Consider the following 20,530-nt stretch of genomic DNA (forward strand, 5'->3'; position numbering starts at 1 on the left):
AAAAAGAAAGAGAACAGACTTACTAGTTACAGGACATATTTACATCACATTTAGAAAGAATGATCATTTCTACACATGCCACCAAAAATACGACCCTTAGGAGCTTTAGCACTCTCTCTAGAGGTTCGACTCCCAGCAGGCTATAGGCTACAGTTATATTTTCAGTCAGAGAAACAGAGGAAGCCCCCGAAAAAAAAGTTGCTTTATTTTATGATAGTCTGGTATGAAGAGACGAGAGGTATAGGGCCTAGGCCGCTGACATATAAAATTAAAACCGAATTATGAAAGCCTTTATGATTTGTCTGATTTCTTCAAGCGTTCATATTTACCATGTTTACTATGGTAATGGTTAGCGTGCAGTCTTTTGCATCGGGTATAAATATTTCTACCTTATACGGTGATCAGAATCCACATCGGATCACAAACAGAAGGCATTAAATGAAAGTTAGTTGAGGTAAAATATTGTAAAAGTCTTTAATGCTGATGCTAGCTGACAGAATTATCCGGCACAAAACCAGGCATGCGCAGAAAGACGTAGCCTACACTCAAAAGTAATCGGATCAGTTCGTTTACATGGTGTAATTTTTTGTTTGATCGTTCCTGAAAAGGTTTATTCCACCCCCTTCAATCCGACTGAAATTTCAATTGGTTTGAGCATTTTCATTCTGATTGAGGTGTTGACATGGAGCATTTTCATTCTGATTGGACTTTTAAACTGTTATAATCGGAATACAATGCTACGTGTAAACGGGGCTACTGATCAATCATAGTGGACAGTGAAACATTTTTGTGGAAAGTACATTCAATCTTATGTGGAAAAAGAACAACAACACCAAAAACTATTGTAGGACGACACGCACCTGTGAACTTCGAGGTTAGCGGGGGACAGACTGCAGAATGAACATCTAGCAATAACCGCAGCTTTATGCCTTCAAACCTCTTATTCATTCTGACTTTACATTTCCCCTCATGTTTTGTTATCCTGAAATTGTATGATTTGCACCGTCCTGAAACCAGAGAAAATATTTTACATTTGTTGAAAATATACTTTTTTTTGTTGAGCTCAAGAATGGTTTATAAATAAAACACAGGTTTTACCAGAAGAGATGTTTAGTTTGACACTGATTATTTTAAAATTCCCTTGATCTATCTCCTTAACTGATAGAGATGTCGGATTTACAGCTGTAAGAAAAACAGAAATTACCTCAATGAGTTCATCAGTCGTCACAAGTGCTTTCAGACAATACATATGTAATATTTACACAGTCTACCTGGATTTGTTGATGTCACACAGACTTGGAGTTTGGAGTTGTCTGAGCTGGCTGCACAAATACAACATATAAGGCTACTACAGTATGTAATGATGTTGACATCATTTTTTTAAAGCAACATACTTATCTGGCATGAAGCACAACAGAAGATCATCAGCCACAGCAAATTCTGCTTTTTCCGAGACATAATTCCCCAAAGCAATCAACAAAAGTTGCATTTTCTTTTCAACAGATATTAGTAATAAATCTTTAAGCATTTTCTTATTTCATTCTTGAGATGAAACGTCCACGCCACAGTCCAAGAGGAGAGAGAGTTTCATCCGTTCACATATGAAGCCGTATGATTATGATCCGCAGCTCAGAGCCGCTGGAACAATTACATACGGTTCATTTGCAAACATGCAAATCATGTTATTTTGGACTTTAACTGTGAATTTCAGTATTTCTTTACATTATTTTGCTATAGTTAAATTGCACCAGGTTTTAACAGAAAACCCCCCATTTATTTGTTGTTTATAAAGTTTGTCTCTTTCTTTTCTTTCAATAAATGGAACTTGCTGTGATATTTTGTCAGCTATTCAATGATATTCACATATTTACACGTTTGAAAAAAGTCAGTAAATGTTTTTGGAGCCACTGAAAGTCCATCATGATGAAGAAATTGTATTATCTTCATTACAATCACGAGAGGCTCTCAGAGATATAACACATTAAAGCCTCATTAAATAACGCAGAAGTCATTAGCTGATTTTGACAGTTTTTTGCATTTTCAGTAAACAAATATGTTCCACATTCGTGTGAGGGAATTTTGTGAAGCTGTTTTATCACGTAAACATGCAAATATCTGAATCCACAGGCGTCTGACTTTACTTTCATTCTGATGAAAATTTGTTTTCTAAAAGAGGTTCAGTATAGTTTGTGTCGCTCTCACACGCACGTTAAACATGGATTATAACATTTAATAAATCTAACATCAGTAATATTCAGCAGAATTAAATTCTCCCACAATAACACACAGTTTCAGTAATGATCATCACGGAAATTTCTCATTTATTTTGTGTGATTTCAATAAAGTTGCCCTTTTTTAGGATCATCATTTTATGTACAGAAATCTTGGAAATGTCTATGTTAGGTTATGGTGGAGCTTTCTGGATATTCTGAGAAATGTCCTGCAACATCATTATGAATGTGGTAGTGATACAGGAAGAGGAAAAACCCTGGGAAAAATATAGAAGAAACATATTTGAATTTCATCTAATTAAAATACATTATATTTCAGATATCATTAAATGTGTCTGCATATTTTGCAAACTAACAAAAAAACCTTTGGGCCAAACGCTATTTTTCAAATTAATTATAATCAATAATAAAAAAAAAATAATAAATTGAAAATTACAATATTAACATTTTAAAAGATTATTAACATTTTTTTATGATTATTAATGAACAATTTTGAATTATAAATCGCTCAATTAATTCAAATAATTAGTAAAAATCTGTAGGAAAAATATTCCTACATCGGTCCATAACTGAAGAACGCCACAGCCCACGTCAGGCCGAAGAGCAGGAACAAACTCAACATCATCATGAGCTGCTTTCTGAACAATAATAATCATTTTATACATAAGAAGCTGTCCCCGGCAGAGCAGAATTATGACATTGGCAACCAAGAGCTCCTAGCCATCAAGCTCGCACTAGAAGAATGGAGACATTGGCTGGAGGGAGCTAATAACAGATTCAAAGTCATCACCGACTACAGAAACCTGCAATATCTCAGAGAAGCTCGCCGTCTCAACCCTCATCAAGCCAGATGGGCCTTCTTCTCAAGATTTGACTTCATTGTCACCTACCAACCCGGACACACAAACTGCAAGGCTGACGCTCTTTCTCATCGCCAGCAACCCGATCCCAACTCCACTGCTCTGGAAACTATCGTCCCTCCAGCCATGATCGGCAGCCCCACCCTCTTGTCCCTCGACGAAGAAATCCGACAAGCTACACGAACCGAACCTGCTCCGCCGGGACTCAGCTCTCACCTCTCCGCACTGGACACCCAGGTAGCCAGCGAACCCTCTAGCTCCTCAGTCAATGCTACTGGTGGCCCTCTATGACCCGAGATATCTCCCGATACATCAAGGGGTGCTCAGTCTGTGCCATCACCAACACACCCCGCCGACTACCTGCTGGAAAACTGGTTCCTTTACCCATTCCTCATTGTCCCTGGTCACATCTGGGAATCGATTTCATGACCGAACGCACACCTTCAGACTCCAACACCTGCATCTTTGTTGTCGTCGATCGCTTTTCCAAAGCCTGTAAACGTATACCTCTTAGGGGTTTACCCACAGCCTTCGAAGCAGCCGAAGCTCTATTCCAGAACATCTTCCATCACTTCGGTCTTCCTGAAGACATTGTATCCGACAGAGGTCCCTAATTCATCTCCCGTGTCTGGCAAGCCTTCTTCAAGCTCCTAGGAGTATCCATCAGATTATCTTCCGGTTATCACCCTCAGACCAACGGCCAGACTGAGCGCAAGATCCAAAAGATCAGGAGATACTTGAGGTCCTACTGCCGCCAGAACCAAAACAGCTGGAGCCGGTTCCTTCCCTGGGCGGAGTACGCACAGAACTCCCTTCGCCTGTTTACCACCAGGCTTACTCCATTCCAGTGTATCCTAGGATACCAACCACCCCTATTTCCCTGGTCCGGCGAACCATCAGAGGTTCAAGCTGTTTATCACTGGTTCGAGGAGAGCAAGAGGGTAATGGGACTCATGTACATCTCCAGCAGGCCGTGCAAAGACCCAAGCCGACGTCCGGAGATCCGAGACCCCTCAATACCAGCCTGGACAGAAGGTTTGTTGTCTACCAAAACTACATTCGTCTTTGCCTGCCCTGCCACAAGCTGAGTCCCCACTATAAAGGTCCCTTAACCATACAGAGGCAGCTCAACAATGTCACTTACCGTCTCAAAGTCCCAGCACAGTGCAGAGTATCACCATCTTTTCACGTCTCCCTCATCCTCTCCAGTCTGCAAAGTCATCCAGTATTCCGTTTCAGCTAAGTCCTCATCATACCAACGATCTGTTGTCATCATATCTGCAATCCTTTCTTGCATTGCTCTCCCTCTGCACTACAATAAACTTGTTATATTCACCTGAACCTTGTCTGTCCTCTTTTGATTGTGACCGCTGTTGTTGTTAGATGCCGAGAGCTCCACGTACGTGACAAACTTGGACTTGACAGAGACGCCACTCTTGTATGTACTTTATTAGACAGGTGAGCAAATGTACATAAAACTAATTAATGCTATATAGCTCAACATGATGAAATGTTAGAATATGATCAGAATGTTATTCTAATGTTGATCTAGCTTACTGCTAGTCTCATACAGACAAACTAGCATAGCATAGAATAACATTATAACTCACGTGTGGCTGATATCTGTCTCTCTTATTAGCAATTGCTCCCTGCTTCATAACACAGTCATGTTAAAAACATCAATGTATTCACTCATCCATAAACATTATTAGATCTTTCAGTGTGACGACAAGTCCCATCATTCCGCTTATCACTGCGTCATCAACCTACACCTTTCTTATTATAAGAGGTTAGCGACCCATAGCGGAAAAAAATGACATACTGTATCTTTAAAATACAGTTTCCCCTTAAACAGCAGCTCAGTTTTAGAAATCAGTCTAAGAAAGTGTAAGAGAGAAAGACACATTAAACCTTAATTATGCTAATATTAAATATTTTCCACAGCATTAATTCTTGTTTGAACGATGGTTATGGTGGAGTTGGAGCTTTCTGGATCATCAGAGAAATGTCCCGCAACATCATTGTGAATGTGGTAGTAATACAAAAAGAGGAAAAACCCTGAAAAAAACAAACACAATAAAACAGTAAGAGAAACATGGTATTTGGTATATGATGTTTGTTTATTGCATTTATTTCTGCAAAACAAAAGGCTGATTTAATGGAATATGAATATATTTGGAATATGGAGCTGATGTGCTAATAGTTCGGACTATGTGCCAATATGTACAGTAGTTTATGCAGTGATATTTTTGTATATTTGTGACCTCTAGGTTTGAATGTTTTGTCAATGGCATTTATTCCTGCAAAATAAAAGGATGATAACTTGCTCTTTGTGATTAAGAAGATTGAGTGAATGTAGATAATAGTTCCGGTGGATGAAGGGCCTCTCAAGAGCTAAAGCCCAGGGGCCCCTTATAGTCTTAATGTGGCCCTGAACGCGAGTACTGTCTGAATGTTGAATTTACTTAGAATATTAATTCCTGCTAATAGCCTGGATACATTAGCAAACTAACCGTAGCAAAGTACTTATATCAAGAAGAAAATGAGCAAACTCAGCTTAAAACTCAGCTTAGCTTTTATTATACTTTTGATCATAATGCTTTTTAGATGAATGCCGAGGCATTTTAGGACGGGTAGAAGGTTTGATTTCTGACCCTTTTAGTTTGCCGGCTACCATGACTGAAACATGCTGTTTTCCGCAGTGCCAAAATATAATTGGGTAAACTGGCAGTGGGTGGAGTCACACAGACCAAAACTAAGACAGACATTCTGACACAGAACGCACATTTTCAAATGTGAACATTTTCAAATTTCAACTAAATGTATAGCATTGTTTTTCAGAAAACAAGTATTTGAACTGATGTGAACACATGTTTCTTAAATATCTGCAAACATATTATGGTATATTTATGCTTTAGAACAGTCAAAAACTTACAGTACCTTTAAAGTAATTTGCATAATTAAAAAAATTACCAAAAATAAACTTTGGGCCAAATGCTTTTGGTCAAATTGATTGTTACAATAGCTGCCATTATTAACCCTTATAATCAATCAAAATAATTAAATAAAAAGAATGAATAAATAATTATTATTTTTTAAATAAAATATGAATTTAATAACATAATAATTATATATAAAATAAACAATTACATACGGATAAATACAAACATTCTACTAAACCAGATGTAATGATGCATGTTTCTCACCCTGAAACGAGTTCAACACGGTGAAGATGTAATATGAGGGGATGAGCATCGGTCCATAACTGAAGAACGCCACAGCCCACGTCAGACCGAAGAGCAGGAACAAACTCAACACCATCATGAGCTGCTTTCTGAACGTCTTTCTCTTGCCGTCAGGCGCTTTTATGCGTTGGGATTGGACAATCTTAGTGAAGATAGTGATGAAGATTCCAGTCGTAAAGATGAAGACTAAGATGTAGTAGCCAATGTTCATTATGTAGTGAATTAAAGGATCTGTAATCCAGCACCTATAATTAGAAGAGAACAGACGATGTTGACATGTTAAAAGCTTAATTATTTCATGCATTTGTGACATCAGAACAACTTACATTCGTGTGGTTTTTCCAGATGTTGCTTTTATAATCACTTCTTTATATCCTCCTAATGAAACAACAGCTACAACTATTGGAGCCGGAAACACTGAAAGCACACGGAAACAAGGGTTATAATAGGTTAATAAAAACTAAACTAAAATACTAAAATAACACTGATGGAGACAAATTGTTTTGTTGAGTGCTCAGATGCTCTTTAAAGAAGAGTCTCAAGAAAAGGACAAAAACACCATAAAAGTATCATGACAGTTCATGTCTCGTGCACAATATATTTCCTTAAGTGAACACCATAACTGGTGTTTTGTTCATATAACTCACTCCAGCCGAACACGGTGATCTTCCTCATGTAGTTTGTGATGGTGACGTTCTGTCTGATGAGCCATAAGTACATATGAAGAGCTTGAATGAAGAACCAGGTGAATGTAGTCAGCATGGAGTAATGCATGAGCAGCGCTATGAAGACACACGCAGCCTTGTCTTCTGTGTTGGCGATGCTCTCGTTTGACAAAAAGGATAAATTCAGGAGAAACAAAGCCTCAAACATGTTTATCAAGATCTTCGTGGCTTGATTTGATTTGGCTTTCCTGTTCAAATAGAAAAAGAACCTGAATTTGTAACATGCATTTATGTATTTAGCAGATGCTTTTATCCAAAAGAGGAACAGAAGCAGCTGGTCAAAAAACTTAAAGTAACTATATGTTATATTTTGAGATACTTTACCGTAATAGGAAATGCATGAACAGAGCGACGGCCTGAAAAAAAATGGAGATGCCACAGCCGATAGAAGTGATGTAGCTCAATGATTCCACATACGGCGCTATGATGTTTGGATTTACATCTGGAGGAGACTGAAAGAACCGAGAAAACTATGGAAACAACCCTTTTAAAACCCTGTAAGCAAGTATGGTATCATATGGTTTTATAAAACAACACTGTTAAAATACATAATATAAACAATTATCTCATGTACGAAAATTAGAACTGAATGTATCTGCTCAATTCAGCAGGAGCTGAACGAGAGTCAGATTTCAGAAGTCAGAAATCAGAAGTCAGATTTATTTTATCTCGAGAGTTGTGGAGCTCTCAAGCTCACAAGACGATGGCAGTGTTTCAAAGCGAAATATAAAAGCACCTTTTTAAGCAAGTTTGTCATTGTACTGTTGTTGTTTTATCATTAAGAATAATAATGAACCTACCATTCAAGCAATTGCCGCCACCAAACTGGCGCTAATTTTAAAGAAAAAGAAAAATTCGCATGGCTTTATGGGTTCAACTTCCATAGGAATTCATTGTAAACACTCGCTCTGCACCATTATGAATGCCCGTGCGCGTTTTACTTTAGGGATTTAAAAGAAACAGGGCTTTTGGGCTGAGGTGCTAAAGCCCACTAATCCCCGAAATTTACTGTGACTGGAGTAACCGGTAACATGTAACCTTACACGCATGGAAAAAAATAAAGCGTATATATATATATATATATTAAACTCACAGGGCACATATTTATTTAATTAAATCACAGCCTTTGTGAATTCACAATAGCACTATGCCATATATTGATTTTTAAATGTTTTTAATACATCATGCAGCCTTAATAATTAATATTGCGGTTCATGGATTCTCTTCTGTGGATAGTGCCACTTCCAGTATTTTGCCTGTTACTTAAAGGTAGGGTTGGTAATCCTGTTCAGAAACATTTTTTTTTTATACTGGGTGAAATGGTCCTTCCATTCTGATAGTAGTCAATACATTATGTGTTCAGAAAAAGGAATGAAACAAATCTGACCTCTGTAGCAGCTGTAGGACAGTAAAAACTCTGACCAATCACTGCCATTCGGTGCGAATGTAAAGAACCAATCAGATGCCTTCATGTCTCGTGCCCGAGCACCACTGCGTGCACAGCAGTGATGCGCGGGTCAATGTATAAACAACCCGCACCCGACCGACGTTTTCAACTAACCCGCCCGCAACTCGGACCGCAAAAAAAAAAGAAAGAAAATATTGTTCCTGACCCGCGTTTTTTAAAGTAGCTAGTAAATAGTAAATGCTCATCGCGTCATGGGCCATAGACGGAGGAACTAGGGGTGCGCATTTTTCAGAATGCTGTATGATATAGCCTAGTGTTTTGTAATAAAGGCTTGATTTATTCATTTATTTCGTTTCATTTTCTTAACAATTAAGATGCTGCATGTGTTTATCCAGTCTAATCGACGTGTGCGTCTCTCCCCGGACTTTCCCAACAAAAATCCCGCCCCCTCTCAGCAAATAGGCTACATAAAACTGACATTACTGAGCTATATGCGTTTAAAAGTAGCCTATTAAAATGGCACAATGGCATTGCTCAGTTCAACGCGTTGGGAAATCGGGCATTTTGTCCCGCGTCAGCTTTTATTCAAAAGTTAATAACGCTCAACATTCAAAAGGTAAATTAGGATTTCCCACTTTCATCTGCAGACTGAGCTCGTCCATCCTCGCGCATTCAGCCAATAAAGTGTAGACCTATGTATTTCATAGAACATTGTGTCTAGTACTATATAAATTACAAAGGTAAACGACCCGACCGACCGCGACCCGAATATCATTAAAAATATTTTTGGATGACTCGTAACCGCGGGCGCAGGCACCCGCTCATTTTGGATCAACCCGCGCATCACTGGTGGGTACATGCAGCTGACTCCAAATGTGGATGCGCGTTCATGTTTGTGGGGGGGGGCGTAGCTTTGGACGGAGCACTGACAGGAGGGGGCGGAGCTTAGAAGAGGTGCCACTTTCAAATCTGGCTAGCTCTCCAACATTACCTACTCTAGCTTTAACACGAGTAAATTGCAATCAAGGATTTTTTTAAATCAAGTTCTCTAATTTAATGGAATAATCGTGACAGCCCTAATCAGATCTTTAATTTTAAATGGCTATATCTGTTAAGGTTCTTTAGTGATCTTTTACAAGTTCAGTAGCTAATAGACTCTGATATTGATTTCATGGGGTCTTTAAATGAAACTCTGAGAAGCTTCTCACCATCAGCACGGCAAAGAACGTCAGATGTGAACACGAGCACTTTATGGTGTTTTTGTCGACTTTTACTGTCTTGCAGCCGGACGTCGTCCATGTAAGATTTCCTTCGAAGAAAAGAGAGAGAGAGGAATGAAATATATAAAATAAATTAGGTCTGTTGATGGGAACTGATCAATACAGCCGTAGGTGAATTTACCTTTGCCATTCCAAGAACTGCAGGATGCATCACCGACCTGTAAGAACATGCTTGATTTTTATTTTGCTTTCACAGTGTCTGATTATTATAACAAAATAAGTTTCACAACAAAACCTTCATTACCAGATCTTTTTGTGTAAAGAGCATTTCTATATTGTTGGAAAGGTTGGAGATATTGGCCTTCATCGTTATTCCATAAACCTCATTGTTCAAAACAGTATAATTTTTTGTTTTATCCTAAATAAGAAATAGAGCAAATCGAATATAAACATGTGTGAATTCAATAGATCAAGAAACATTTGTTAAAAGAATATAGTTTTAACACAAAAATGTCTCTTGTTTAGGGATGCACCGATGTATCGGCCGCCGATATTTATCGGCCGATTTTTGATTAATTTAACACCATCGGCATATCGGCAAAAGCATGAAAAAGGCCGATTTTTAGTTTATTAATTAATTGCTTGAAGGCAATGAGTTGCATATCTGTTGCATATTCAACGTTTTTCTCTGGGTAAAATAATTAAATACTTACCAAAACAAAATGAAATCTGTAAGAAATAAAATATAGTTTGTCAGATGTGGATCGGGGGGTGGGGAAGTTCACGTGACATTCACGTGAGAAATGCACGCTGAATAGGAGTCTCGGAAAAATGTCTGCGGTCTGGGCCTTTTTCAAAATCTCGGATAAAGACCAAAAAATCGCCATTTGCAACGAGTGTTCAGCTGAAATATCTAGAGGGGGTACCACGGCTAAGAATTTCAACACGTCTAATTTAATCTGCCACCTGAAAAAACATCCTGAACAGCATGCTGCGTTCCTCAGTGCTACCAAGAAAAAACTGCCGCCTCCCAGTGTTCCGACACCCTCTGTGGCCCAGGTATTTGAAAAAGTAAAAAAGTTTACTCAAGACAGCATCAAAGCAAAGGGAATTAACCAAAAACTTATGGAATTTATCGCACTGGACGATCAGCCGTTTTCCGTTGTGGAAGACGTGGGATTTCGGAGGCTTGTTGAACACCTTGAGCCACGTTACTCCCTACCTAGTCGGCGATATTTTTCGGACGTGTGCCTGCCAGACATGTACAATGTTGTAGCCGCGCATATACACGAGCTCTTGACCACTGATATTTCAGCCATCAGTTTTACAACCGACATTTGGAGCTCTGATGTAAGCCCTACCTGTATGCTCAGTCTCACTGGGCAATGGATTGATAAAGATTTCAAATTGCAAAAAATATTGCTGCACGCACAGGAATTTACGGGTTCACACACCGCAGAGGCGATCTCTTCAACATTCAACACAATGCTTGAAACGTGGAAAATCGACAAAGTCAAGGTCCATGCAGTTGTCAGAGACAATGCAAGAAACATTACAAAGGCAATGGATGTCAGTAATGTCGCGAGTTTACCCTGCGTTGCGCACACTTTACAATTAGCTGTCAACGAGGGCTTGTTATGTCAACGGAGCATATCTGACGTGATAGCAATATGCCGACGAATAGTAGGCCACTTCAAGCATTCCCCGCTCGCGTACTCGCGCTTACACAGTGTCCAAATTCAGATGGGAATGCAACCAAAAATTCTTCAGCAAGACGTTTCAACAAGGTGGAACAGTACTTTTTATATGCTGAGAAGCCTCTTGGATCAAAAGCAAGCAATCGCGGCTTATAGTGCAGATTATGTTCTGCCTGTGACATTAACTGCCCATCATTGGTGTTTAATTGAGAACACAGTTTCTATTCTTTACCCATTTGAGCAACTAACGAGGGAGATGAGTGCATCTGGAGCATCTGCAGCGGATGTGATTCCATCAATTGTTGCGCTAAAGCGGCTACTGAGCAAGGACCTTGAAACTGACCAGGGAGTAAAAACCACCAAAAAAACACTACTAGATGCGGTGACAAAGCGTTTTGCTAAAAATGACTCGGAACCTCTTTATTGTATCGCAACACTGTTAGACCCAAGATACAAAGATAACTACTTCGACACTGACAAAAAGCAGGCAGTTCGCATGATGCTGCAAGCACAGCTGGATTTGAGCGACGAAAGTGACGGAAACCCCGCGGTGCGCCACCCAGAGGACAACCCAAAAGCCAAAAAGTCGCGCAAGGACAGTGAACATGCACCCAGTCTGTGTGACATGTTCGACGAAGTTCTGGAGGAAAATTTATCACATGGATTTAGGATTAACCCTACCATGCCACAAATGGATGCATACCTCGCAGAAATCCCAATTGAAAGAAATGAGAATCCTCTTCAATACTGGTGTGTCAATCAAGGTCGCTTTCCGTCTCTTGCGCAAACTGCACGCAAGTATTTGTGTGCACCGAGCACAAGCACCGACAGTGAACGATTGTTCAGTGCTGCGTCCAATGTCTTGGACAGTAAAAGAAACCGACTGCACTGTGAAAAAGCAGAAAAACTTCTTTTTATAAAGAAGAACCTGCCCCTGTTTCTAAAGCAGCGACCTTAATACTTGATAACAGCAAATGGACTGAATGAACTGTTCATGAGTTTGAAGTTTGTCATGTCATATTCTTAAATCTTTGTTAAACAGATCTATGTTCATTTAAAATGATTTAATGTTTAGTGTGCACCATGCACAACGACTGAATGAACTGTTCATGAGTTTGAAGTTCGTCATGTCATATTTTTTATATTTATGTTAAACAGATCTATGTTCATTTAAAATGATTTAATGTTTAGTGTGCACCATGCACAACGACTGAATGAACTGTTCATGAGTTTGAAGTTCGTCATGTCATATTTTTTATATTTATGTTAAGCAGGTCTATGTTCATTTAAAATGATTTAATGTTTAGTGTGCACCATGCACAACGACTGAATGAACTGTTCATGAGTTTGAAGTTCGTCATGTCATATTTTTTATATTTATGTTAAACAGATCTATGTTCATTTAAAATGATTTAATGTTTAGTGTGCACCATGCACAACGACTGAATGAACCGTTCATGAGTTTTTAAGCTAAGTTGTTTTAAATATGATTCAGTTGTTAAGAAGGAATGTTTTATTGCAAAAAAACTCTTTGAAGTTTGTCATGTGATATTTTTTATCTTTATGGTAAACAGATCTATGTTCATTTGAAATTATTTAATGTTCTAGTCCAACATGCACAACTACTGAATTAACTGTTCATGAGTTATTAAGCCATTTTATCATAATAGTTTTAAATATGATTCTATTGCTAAGAAGTAATCAAATATGAGTTAATGTTGTTAAATAAATAAATATTGGATAGCAAAAATCACCTCTGAACGTTGTCATGTTGTCTTATTGTATTTTTTTTTATCATTGTGCCTCTCTTATAATGCTGGTCAGATTAATGTTAAATGGATCCAATCCATGTTCAGTGAAAATAATTTGATGCAGAAATAAACTAGCTAGTACTGAATAGTATTGTATGCAAGTGACAAATATCGGTATCGGAATCGGTATCGGCCAGTAGTTGTTTGTTGAAATCGGTATCGGTATCGGCCAAAAAAAATCCTATCGGTGCATCCCTACTCTTGTTACTCATTTTTACTGGAACACATAAGTAGAATCTTTTACTCTTTTCAAACAACAATTCATTGTTACAAAGAGGATAAAAAAACACCGTAGAAGCATCATAACAGGTAATAGTAATGACATAATGTGTACATAATGTACTAATATCCAGCTCTTCTGAGGTCAAGAGATTTATGTCATAATGGAAAAGATTATTGTAAATGCATTCGGTGAACTTGGGTGTACATTTTTGGGTGAACTGTCACATAAACATTCCTTAAAATTTTCAAACATGTTTAAAACATTTTTATATTATTGTCAGTACCTTTCCCATGTTTTTGAACCGCAGAACCCCAAGTAACGCACATCCATGGTTTTTCAGTCGTGATTTATTAAAGGCCTCGCTGGGAATATTTACAGACCAGGGAATGTCTGTCTTCAGGTCACTTTGACAATCAGTAACCTGTGGAAAAAGAATTATAATAATAAATAAGGAATCATACCATGTTTTCATGGTTTCTCAAGTCTTACGTTTATCCTTTTCGGATCTGAAGAGTAACATGTGTCTCTGGTTTCTGTTTTCTCGTCTTGTATGTGAACAAGACCAATAACATCCCCCATTACAATCTGTGCGTTGCTTATATTGTTGTGTTCCATCTCTTCCATCTTAGACTCCAGATTGTTCAAGGTGTCTCTGCAAAATTGAAAAAATCACCCTGTATTCTGTCATTTTAATTTCATTTCAAAAGTCACTGGTAACCACAAACTTACGATGCTTTTGAGGGATTAATAAATCCATCCTTGTCTTTTAGATCATCTGTAGTTGGATTGTTAGTTGTCTCAGGTGGTGTGAAACTAACAATCCAACAACCAGTTGTCTTAGATGATGTGAAACTGGTAGTTGGATTGTTAGTTGTCTCAGATGACGTGAAACTGGTAGTTGGATTGTTAGTTGTCTCAGATGACGTGAAACTGGTAGTTGGATTGTTAGTTGTCTCAGATTGTGTGAAACTGGTAGTTGGATTGTTAGTTGTCTCAGATTGTGTGAAACTGGTAGTTGGATTTTCAGTTGTCCCAGATGGTTTGAAACTAACAATCCAACAACCAGTTGTCTTAGATGATGTGAAACTGGTAGTTGGATTGTTAGTTGTATTAGATGATGTGAAACTGGTAGTTGGATTGTTAGTTGTATTAGATGATGTGAAACTGGTAGTTGGATTGTTAGTTGTCTCAGATGATGTGAAGCTGGTTGTTGGATTGTTAGTTGTCTCAGATGATGTGAAGCTGGTTGTTGGATTGTTAGTTGTCTCAGATGATGTGAAGCTGGTAGTTGGATTGTTAGTTGTCTCAGATGGTTTGAAACTAGTAGATGTATTGTTACATGTTTCAGATGGTGTGAAACTAACAATCCAACAACCAGTTGTCTTAGATGATGTGAAACTGGTAGTTAGAATGTTAGTTGTCTTAGATGATGTGAAACTGGTAGTTGGATTGTTAGTTGTCCCAGATGATGTGAAGCTGGTTGTTGGATTGTTAGTTGTCTCAGATGGTTTGAAACTAGTAGTTGGATTGTTACATGTTTCAGGTGGTGTGAAACTAACAATCCAAGAACCAGTTATCTCAGATGATGTGAAACTGGTAGTTGGATTGTTAGATGTCTCAGATGATGTGAAACTGGTAGTTGGATTGTTAGATGTCTCAGATGATGTGAAACTGGTAGTTGGATTGTTAGTTGTCTCAGATGATGTGAAACTGGTTGCTGGCTTTTCAGTGGTATTGAATGACAATGGTTTGAATTCAGTTGATCTTTCATCAACACAGATGACACACATCCTTTCACTCCCATTAAAACGCAGAACGTATTTACTTCCTCCATTTCCTTCGACACAAAGAAATATATAAAAGATTGAGTTTAATTATATATCTGTGCATTTGGATCTCAAAGATTCAAGTGATCCAATATATTTTTTTTTATAAACCTATACATATATTATAATTTCATCATGCATATTCATCACAGTTGACATAGGCCTATTCATTATTGACCATGAATAATGAGTCCTATTATAAAGATGTCAACTGAGAAGAATAAGAAGTTCCCTTTCAAGGAAACTCGCGCTGCGTTGAAATGCTGTGGGAACGTTCTTGCATGATTGCGCTCTGAAGCACGTAGGGAATCAGTCCAATGGCGTGATGGAACGTCATAGGCGGGTGACTACATCAACCAGGAAACTATAAAGCACACCTAAACCAACCAATGTCAGCTTCTGTGTCTTCAGCATGCGCTCTGTGTGTAAATTTGTATCCCTGGTAGTTTTGTCTGTCTTTAGAAGTTGCTAGGCAGATGTTTTCACCTAAATATATATTTTAAAAAAACATAATGGCGAGCGAACAACATTTTAGGAAATGTTACACATACACATGTACAGTGTGTTGTTTATTTGGGAGTGCAGCATGCTCAGTCAGCTCTCGAGGGAGATGAATGTGAGCATTGTGAGTGACTACCACTGAGAACGCTGCGGCTCATGTACCTGGCAGCTTGGGTCCCGCCAAGGCGTGGTTTGCAAATGGATCTGGCAGATGGGTTAGAGATGGGCCTGGCCTTTACTCTGCCTTCACCTGCCAGGTCCAGTGCCTCAGTTCAGCCTCCTGCTGTGAGGAGCTTGTGGAGGTGTATATAAATACACATATATTCCGGTGTATTTAAATCAGGGAACAGACATCCTGTTGAGGCAGGGCCAGAGGCCCGGCAATGGAGATTCCATCCCGAGGTTGTGCAGCTCCTATGGAAGAACTTCAGATGAGAACTTTATCTCAAGAGACTGTCCATACTGTCAACTTTGGTTCTCCTCACTCAGCCAGCCCCTCTTGGGCTGGACGCTATGAACAGATGTGGCCAAGGCTACGTCTGTACTCTTTTCCCCCGATCGCTCTGCTCCGGGGAGTTCTGGAGATAGTTCGCTGAGACGGAGTCTTCTGTTAGTACCCCCATTCTGGCCGGCCCGAGTATTGATACTTCACCCCTGCCCAGAATTGTGGAAACTATGGGCTTGGCCTCAGAGGTGGCCCAGCCCATAAGTTCAGGTCTTTCAACCGAGGTTGTTGAGACCATCCTCCACTTCAGAGCTCCATCCACGAGGAAACTCTACGCCTTGAAGTGGAGTCTATTCACTTCCTGTTGCGGAGAGCACCAGCTGGACCCAGTTAACTGCACTGCTGGAGTTCCTGCAGGAGCGTTTCTCAGCAGAGTTATCCCCCTCCACAGTAAAGATGTACGTGGCGGGTTTAGCTGCTTGCCACATCCCTTTACGTGGTGTGTTTTTGGGGAGATAGCCCTTAGTAACCCGTTTCCTTCGTGACACTTGGGGATTTGGCCATTGTTTTAAGAGGGCCTTTCTTTGGCTCCCTTTGAGCATATTGAGGAAATTTCTGGGAAGTTTCTCACACTAAAGACTGTCTTTCTCCTTGCTATTACATCTCTCAAAAGAATTGGAGATATTCAAGCCCTCTTGGTATCTCCCTTGTGCCTGGAATTTGCGCCCGGTATGGTAAAGTCAAGTCAAGTCAAGTCAAGTCATCTTCATTTATTTAGCGCTTTTAACATGTAGATTGTTTCAAAGCTGCTTTACAGAGATAAACGTATCATTTAAGGTAACAGATTGTTTTGGCTTTATAGCGGTTCTTGAATAATGTTATTTTCCAGCTAAAGTTAGTTGTGATTGATTCACTTCCGTCGAAAGGAGAATTTGTTATTAAATTAGGGGCCGCTAAGACGACACCGTTCTCTCTAAACAGACTTTAAACGCGAACCTGTGAGAAACGCTGATGGCGCTCACGTGCGCATCAATAATGAATTCTATAGTTATGTGCGTTTGAATATATGTGCGCATGTTTGTAATTCTCTACAAACCAAGCCTAAACAAACTACTTGTCCTGTCTATAAATTTCATACAGAATTTTATTTTATTTTTTCACTACGAGGTAGATACGCAAATTTTCCACAATGCTTTATCTGTAGAGTAGTAAAGGGATCCTCCATAGGGAGAGGCTAGTTGGCACTTCAGCACTGCGTTGTCATTGGGTCCAGGCGAAGGTCTTTCGTAGTGTTGTCACGGTACCAAAATTTCAGTATTCGGTACCGATACCTGTGAAAATCCACGGTTCTCGGTACCAATTTCGGTACCAAAGCTAATTTAGATCAAATTTGCATATTATCCATTGCAAGTGTATATCCATTTGTTAGATAACATTAGATAAAATGACCTAACAATAGTTATATACACTGAAGCAATTATTCTCCTTGGGGTAATTAAAAAATGTAGCCTACTAATACTTTTTTAAATCAAAAGTTTTATCTGTTCATGAACAATCAAGTGTTTGTATTAAATAACATTCACAAACATACATTAATGTTGTAAAAATATATTGTTCACTCAATGTGTTGATGTTAGATAAGGCATTAAGTAATGTTAATGAATGGTATCTTATTGCAGTGTTACCAACTAAACAGGAGATAAAACGTGTTTTGTTTGACTTGACTGTCCTTTTATTTAATCCAAAACTGCGTTCATATTTAAAAGGCCTTTTAAACTATATACAACCGCACACGATACCACTTTAGGGGCCGTTCACATATCGCGTTTTATGCGTGTGCAAATTTGTTATTTCAAATGTAGGCGCGCGGCTTATAATAGAAGCATCTCAACAGGTCATGTGACAAAAACCAGCGGCCTTTCCGTAACATGGAAAGCTCGGCCGAACAGCGGATCATAGATGTACAGGGCGGCTTTTTATTTCTCATCTCAATTAATATATCTAGTAGTAAAGCTAATGCAAGAGCTAGAAATCAATTAATTATTTGATGATACTTCCTCGTCATCATGGAGAGCGCAGTTTGCACCGCTTTTTCCTTTCCACAAGCGCGTGCTTTCCCGTTGCGTCTGCCGTTGCTATGCAACCATGAACAGAGGCGTGCCTGGAAAACGAATTTGCATGCGCAAAAAAGGCGCTATGTGAACGGCTCTTTCCTCCTTTCTTGTCAACAAGTGGATTCAGAGCCACCACATTAGCAGCGCCGCCTGTCGCATGTCTTAGTGTGTTTATGAAGAGGACGCAACTGTGCACCGTTCAGACAGCGCATCAAAAACCGGATTAATCCGATACTTCGGTACCACCGGTACTTAAGAAAAGCTGGTACCATAACCATAAACATTTTTTAGTACCGAAATGGTACCGGGTCTTTTGACAACACTAGTCCTTCGTCAGATCTGGATACGGCCTGGATCCGGCAGGTTGCGGGAAAACCCCGGGATAAACAAAGACACTAAAATTAGCGTAGATGCCATTCTTCTTATGATGTAACGAGTACATCAGGATTTAAGGGAAGTGTTCCCAGTTCCGGCTGACCTAATCTATGCAGCCTAACATTGATTTATAGAAGTCTATACTGCATTATGTGAATGCTAGGCCAAAGAGATGTGTCTTTAATCTAGCTTTGAACTGACAGAGTCAGTTTTCTTTAAAGGGTTTTCTTTATCCTAGACCGGGTTATGTTCCTAAGGTTCCTACTAATATTATAAGCCCTATAGTTCTGCATACCTTCTGTCCTCCTCCCTTCCGGACGTCAGACCAAGTGAGACTAAATCTGCTCTGCCCAGTTAGGGCCCTAGATACTTATGTCCACAGAGCTACCCTGTGAAGGAAATCTGAACTGTTTGTTTGTATGGGTCACTCAGAAAGTGGTGCCCAGTATCTAAGCAGAGGATGAGCAAGTGGGTGGTGCCAGTGATTGACTTTGCTTCAGCCTATCAGAAGCTTACATTGTTGGTACAGGTGTGCTTTAAAGTTTCCTGGTTGATGACTTGATTGACGTTCTGTCAGGCCATTGGACTGATTCCATACATGCTTCACGACGCAATCACGTAGGGGCGTTCCCACATCTTGTTCCCTCTTCAGGCAACTAAGGTTACATATGTAACCGAGACGATTTGTGTTCACTTTTCTATTTATTTGGTACAGCACTGATCTCCCTCATCAAACACACATGATTCAACTCATCAGCTCATTAGTAGAGACTGCAAGACTTGAGTTGGGTGTGTCTGATGAGGGAGGCATCTAGAATCTGCAGTGCAGAGGACAGATCTGAGAGGCACACACTAAAAAGGTTTGGATGAAGTTGTGGAGATTGTTATGCATTCTAATTTATTTTAATTCTACAAATTTAACAAAACATAATTCAATTCTAATATAACATCTTGCCGGTTACTGGTTAATGACGGTTAGGGGAAAAACTAAATGAACATTTCTAACGGTTGTTTCTCCAAGTACAGTGTAAATCCAGATATCGGATATGGGTCCCTTTTAAAAGAAGATGCAATCTAGTTGTCAAAAAAATCGGATACAGAATCCGGAAAAGCCTGAGCTGTAATAAGAAAAACGCTGAAGTTGTTGTGCAAGTAGTCTATTTTGTGATGTACACCTCTCTCAAATTGTGAATATGACTATGATTGTGGAAAGTAAATGTATTTGTGTATGTATGCAATTGTTCTACATTATATACTGTTTGAGGAGCTCTGGTGTACTTCAACAGATACTGTACCTAATATAATATAACAAATACCAATTTACAATATTAAGCAGCTTAACAGGCTGTTTTTGTATAGCTAAAAAAAATGGAAGCAGATGACGCAAATCTTGCGTGAAAAATGTGGTTACTTTAGCTGCTTAGCTTAAAATTCCAAGACAAAGAGCAGTGGAATGAAAAAACACAACCGATGTAAAGTTATTGTAACAAATAAATATGTAATATTTATTCACACAGTCTACCTGGATTTGTTGATGTCAAACAGATTTGGAGATTCGGGTCTTCTGAGCTGGCTGCACAAATACAACATATAAGGCCACTATGTAATGATGGTAACATTTTAATTTTTAAAGCAACATACTTATCTGGCGTGAAGCACAACAGACGATCATCAACCACAGCAAATTCTTCTTTTGTCGAGACATAATTCCCCAAAACAGCCTGAGATACACGATTTGAATTTTCTTTTCAACAGATATTAGTAATAAATATTAAAGAATAAAAAATAGAAAAAGAAAAAATATTCTTATTACATTCTTAAGATGAAAAGTCCACAGTCCAAGAGGAGA

General features: G+C 39.0%; 1 protein-coding gene and 1 long non-coding RNA gene across 2 annotated transcripts in view; one reads left to right on the forward strand and one right to left on the reverse strand.

Moving 5' to 3' along the window:
* LOC307009880 overlaps positions 1–20,530 on the forward strand; it is a 184,651-nt gene that overhangs the window by 84,373 nt on the left and 79,748 nt on the right. The window lies entirely within an intron of this gene.
* On the reverse strand, positions 4,521–20,372 carry LOC307009869 (adhesion G-protein coupled receptor G2-like). The gene is made up of 12 exons (XM_079634052.1): positions 20,323–20,372; positions 20,204–20,254; positions 13,910–14,072; positions 13,704–13,841; positions 9,994–10,107; positions 9,871–9,907; positions 9,678–9,778; positions 7,386–7,513; positions 6,984–7,249; positions 6,663–6,753; positions 6,298–6,581; positions 4,521–5,149 (listed from the first exon to the last, which is right to left on the reverse strand). Exons 3-12 carry the CDS (start codon positions 14,042–14,044, stop codon positions 5,019–5,021), a joined length of 1,425 nt encoding a protein of 474 aa, XP_079490178.1. The 5' UTR covers positions 14,045–14,072; positions 20,204–20,254; positions 20,323–20,372; the 3' UTR covers positions 4,521–5,018.

Source organism: Phoxinus phoxinus (genome assembly GCF_949152265.1).
Source record: "Phoxinus phoxinus genome assembly, chromosome: 13".
NCBI classification, from domain to species: Eukaryota; Metazoa; Chordata; class Actinopteri; order Cypriniformes; family Leuciscidae; genus Phoxinus; species Phoxinus phoxinus.